The sequence below is a fragment of the Neophocaena asiaeorientalis genome, unplaced genomic scaffold (genome assembly GCF_003031525.2).
Source record: "Neophocaena asiaeorientalis asiaeorientalis breed wild unplaced genomic scaffold, Neophocaena_asiaeorientalis_V1.1 scaffold293, whole genome shotgun sequence".
Lineage (NCBI taxonomy): Eukaryota > Metazoa > Chordata > Mammalia > Artiodactyla > Phocoenidae > Neophocaena > Neophocaena asiaeorientalis.
In genome coordinates, this window is record NW_020173920.1 from 3,931,888 (window position 1) to 3,936,387 (window position 4,500).

The 4,500-nt window shown below is 57.1% G+C and overlaps 1 protein-coding gene across 1 annotated transcript in view; it reads left to right on the plus strand.

Annotated features, from left to right (window-relative positions):
• The first annotated feature begins 3,362 nt into the window (after window positions 1–3,362).
• The window catches only part of MELTF (melanotransferrin), a 24,025-nt gene continuing 22,887 nt past the window's right edge, over window positions 3,363–4,500 (plus strand). The window contains exon 1 of the mRNA XM_024752105.1: window positions 3,363–3,863. Coding sequence (XP_024607873.1) covers window positions 3,363–3,863 — 501 coding nt within the window. The remainder of the gene's footprint in view (window positions 3,864–4,500) is intronic.

Genomic DNA, 4,500 nt, shown 5'->3' on the forward strand with positions numbered 1-4,500 from the left:
GTTCGCATTTTGCTGTCTCATTAGCCCCCATATCTGCCAATACAGGTTCTCTGCTCCCTGTCAAAGGCCCCCTCTTCTTTCTGAGTCCCCAGAGGCTATCTTTAGTGTGTTCCACCCAATAGCATCTGCTACTGTTCCTGAGTTCCATGACAAGCAAGCTCCCAAATCCTTGGAGAACCAGAGCTGTGTCTTTGGTAGAGAAGAGCTCTCTGTATTTCGTATTATGGAATAGGGTCAGGAGGTCCCAAAGCATTGTTGCTTAGGCCCCAACATCTTACGGAAGTGTTAGTGAAACCAGTTCTTATATTTTTTATACTCTCCCTCTAACCTCAGTATGAGTCCAGAATGGGGGCCAAACTATCCTCAGTGCTTCTGCCCTCTATAAGGCTATTCCTGGGTTAAACTACTCTCACTGCATCCCACCCACTCCTCTGATTCACCCAGGTATGTCTGCACCCCAGAAATAGGATCCAGGCTCAAGCTGAGGCAGAGTTCCCCATTACACACAAGTATCAATACAAAGCTATGTCCATGCTAAGGCCAGGCAAATGGGCCTGATGTAGAAGCCCCTGGAGCCCAGCAACAGCTAGTTCCCTGATGAGCCACAGTTGAGGAATGACTCCTGAGAGATAGGGAAAGGACCCGTTGTGAAAGAGCTCACCCAAGCTCTTAGCTTGTAGCTGTTTGACTCCTTATCGGTGTCACCAGGAGTTTTACTACAGGAACGACTTAATGAACACAAATCCTGCCAGTAACTTCTGGTTGTTCCTGAGTGTGACAAAGTGCGCCTCTTCATCCTCATGGGGTGAGGCTTGCTAAGGACACCTATTTATTCCATCCCCTTAGGACAAGCCACAGCCCTTCTGCCAGGGCCACCTACTATCTATTCATGCAAATTAGAAAGAGGTGCCCCTCCTTCGGATGGATCCAGCTGGGGATGAAAAAACAGCTTCCACCAAACATGCCCCCCTCAGATTCTCCAGAGCAGACAGCTACTGGGGGAAGAAGAATGGCACATCAGAGCCATCATGACCTGCCTTTTACAGGGGAAACAAGCCCAGAGAGGAGAACGAACTTGCCCAAGGTCACACAGTGAGTCAGTAATAACAAGAGTACAGCTCAGGTCTCCTAAAGTCCAGCCCATGTAATGTCCACAGATCATCTCAGGGTGTGATAATCAACAGTTTCATGGCCCAATCGGAGGACCCAGGGCTCCCTTCCCCAGAGAGCAGAGCAGGCTCAAGGACTGACAATCCCAGACCCAAGTTCCCTTCTCTCTCACTCAGTGTTCTTTTTACACATGTCCTCTACCCAAGACAGGGAGGAGCTCATTCCTGGGTCCTCATGGGGGTGGGGGAGAGGTGGCGATGACAAAAGATGAGGACATAACTGGATCACTGAATAACCGTTTCTGCAGTCCAGTCCCCTCGTCCCCAGTACACATGCAGAACTGCACTTCTGGGCCACAAAAACAGTGCTTCTTAAACCCTGCTGTGCACCAGAATCAAAAACATAGATTGGGGCTTCCCTGGTGGCGCAGTGGTTGAGAGTCCGCCTGCCGATGCAGGGGACGCGGGTTCGTGCCCCGGTGCGGGAAGATCCCACATGCCACGGAGCGGCTGGGCCCGTGAGCCATGGCCGCTGAGCCTGCGTGTCCGGAGCCTGTGCTCCGCAACGGGAGAGGCCATAACAGTGAGAGGCCCGCGTATCGCAAAAAAAAACAAAAAAAAAACAAACAAAAAAAACATAGATTGTTGATTGTCTTCCCCTAAAGTTTTTGATTCAGTGGGTCACATGTGGCCTCAGAATCTGCATATCTAACAAGTTCCCAGGTGATGCTGATGCTGCTGATTTGGGGACCACACTTTGAGAACCACCAGCCTCGTCCATCTTTGGTCTTCTTCCCATCCTCCAAAGCATGATGGAATGAGCGAGGCTCTGCGGGAGACCTGGGTTCCAGTTCCAGCACTGTCACTGACTAAATATGTGACCCAGGGCAAGTCACTTCCTGTCTCTAAGCCCAAAGAGAGGCAGTGAGATACCCCCACTAGCAGCTCCTCCCCAGTCAGGACCACATCAACCTGGGTTCACCTCTGCAGCCCCAGATCCTTTGTACAATCTGTGCTTGAAGAGATGCTGGTGAATGAATTTGATTGCCTTCGAGCTTCCTTCCAGCTCAGGCCCTAAGATTCTGACCTCTTCTTTCCAAATCTGAACTTTTCCCTCTCCAGTTGGACCAGATATTTGGGATCTTTCTAGGACAAGAGGAGGGGAGGATGTTCTGGAATTCAGGGCAGATTGTTGAGGTGAGAGAGCCCTGGAACACCCGTGAGCTGGGGGAATCAGGCCCCAGACAGCAGATACCTTACTCTCAGAAACAGCTGAGCGTGTGTGTCCAGGCCTAGGAGCATGGGGATCAAGAGAGGCCTGCGGTTAGACTCAGCCCCCGCACCGGCACAGACTCCAGCAGGGGGCGCCAAAGAGAAGCGTAAGGCCAGTCCGGTCAGCGTCCAGGTGTGTCCAGTCGGGGGTGGGCGGGTGCACGTTAGGGGCGTGGACACCGCCAAGGCACACCCCGGCCGCACTTAAGGAGCTGAAGGTCCGTGCCAGGGAAGAAGGAGGAAGAAAGCTCTGGCTGCTGTTGACCCACTTGGACCCACACCTAGACAAAACCCGCGCCAAACCCAGCCCCAGCTAGCTCTAGACTGCGCCATGCGGGGCCCCAGCGTGGCTCTGTGGCTCATCCTGGCTCTGCGCACTGGTGAGACCCCGCCGCCCGGCCCTGGGAGTAGGAGCTGGGCCGGGGGTCCTGGAGTTCTCCAGACACACACACATACACCCACCCAGGAGGGTCCCGCGGGCTGGAAAAAGTGTCCTGAACCTTCGTCTCCCAGGAAAGGCGGAAGGCTAGAAAGGCGCGAGGCGCGAAGAAGGACGGGGGAGGGAACGAGCACTGACCCGGGCAGACCAGGATGTCTGGAGGGCTTCTTGGAGGAAGGAGAGGCGCGGGCAGAGGCGTGGAGGGGAGAGCCCTGGAGTGTCGGGGTGGGGGGGAGGTCCGGAGGGTGAATGCTCTTGATGGGCGAGGAAGCCCAAGGAGGGTTTGGGAGCCAGAACGGCTCTACTTCTCCTGAGCCCCGTGGGGAGGGAGGCGGGAGAAGATTCGGAGGGGAGGAGGAGAGAGATACTGCCAGGAGAGGGCTCCAGGGCCCCCTGCATGGGTGGGGGGTGGGAGGCGCAGACCGGGACTCCTCGCGTCAGCACGGGCCGCTCCCAAGGCAGTCACGGTCCCGGACGCTGAGACGTGAGGCCGGAACTCCGGGAGAGGCCCGCGGGGATCGCGGGAGGAGGCTGCTGAAAGGATGGCTTCAAGCCAGCGCTCTGACCTCGCCAGTACAAAAAATGGACCTGCCACCCCGGTCCGGGCCCGGCAGTTGCTAGGCCTACCAGGGTGCAGCCTTGGAGCACTGGAGAGGGTGAGGGCACCTCCACATTCCAGGGGGCCACCTGGAGCCAGGGGAGGCGGAGGGGGCCAAGGGGAGGCTGTGGAAGAACCGGCAGTCTTGACACTTGGGGTGGGGATGGAAAGCACAGGCTCCCTTGAGAGGGTCCCTGGCGGGTGGAAATGGACCCAAAGCCTCAGGCTTCCCAGGAGCACAGGCATCCCTGGCAGGGCTGGCTGGGAGGGTGAGTGGTGGAGGAGCTCGGGTCTGCAAAGGCAGCAACCTCAGGGAGCTGGGCACCACGTCTGCTGGGCCCCCAGGATCCCCAGATCCCCAGATCCTCAGGAGGAGGGGCCTAAGAGGCAGTCCACTGAGGACCTTGTGTCCTGGCTCTACAGAGGTTTACTTACAACGCAGAAGGTGGTTTCCTCATCTGCTTTCCCAGATGACAAAACAGGCTCAGAGAGGTCAAATAGGTTACCTGAAGTCACCAGCTGGAGGAGCAGGAACTTGAACCCAGCCTGCTGACTCCTCACCCTCCCCTTGTCAGGGGCCTGGCACTGTGCCCACAGAGGGTAGGTCTGCAGGGGGCATAATCACAGATGCTCCAAAGGGTGCAAGGCTCCTCAAGGGCAGCCACAACCACTTCCCAGTCTCAAGTCCCAGTTCATGAGGAGGGCCCAGGGACACCAGTGAGTGAGAAAACCCAGTCTAGCACCCTCCTGCTGGAGACACACAGACCCAAGAGGGCAGGAAACAGCCAGTGCTCCTTCCACCCACCAGGCTGTGCTCCAGGCCAGGGAGGGGCGGGCGGGGGAAGCCCAGCTGCTACCTAGGGAAACCCTCCCTGGCCTATGCAAAGGGCCCAGCTCTGAGCCGCGCTGGGCAAGTGCAGGGAGTGCATGGCCCACGCACAGCTTTGCCAGTGAGCCCGGCCCCCTCTTTGTGCCCCAGTAACCCACAGTGAGAGGGCAGGGCTGATGCACAGGACTGGCTATACGTGCTGATGGGACACAAGGGCTGGGGCTGCAGGAGCCGGGTCTCACTGTTCTTGCCC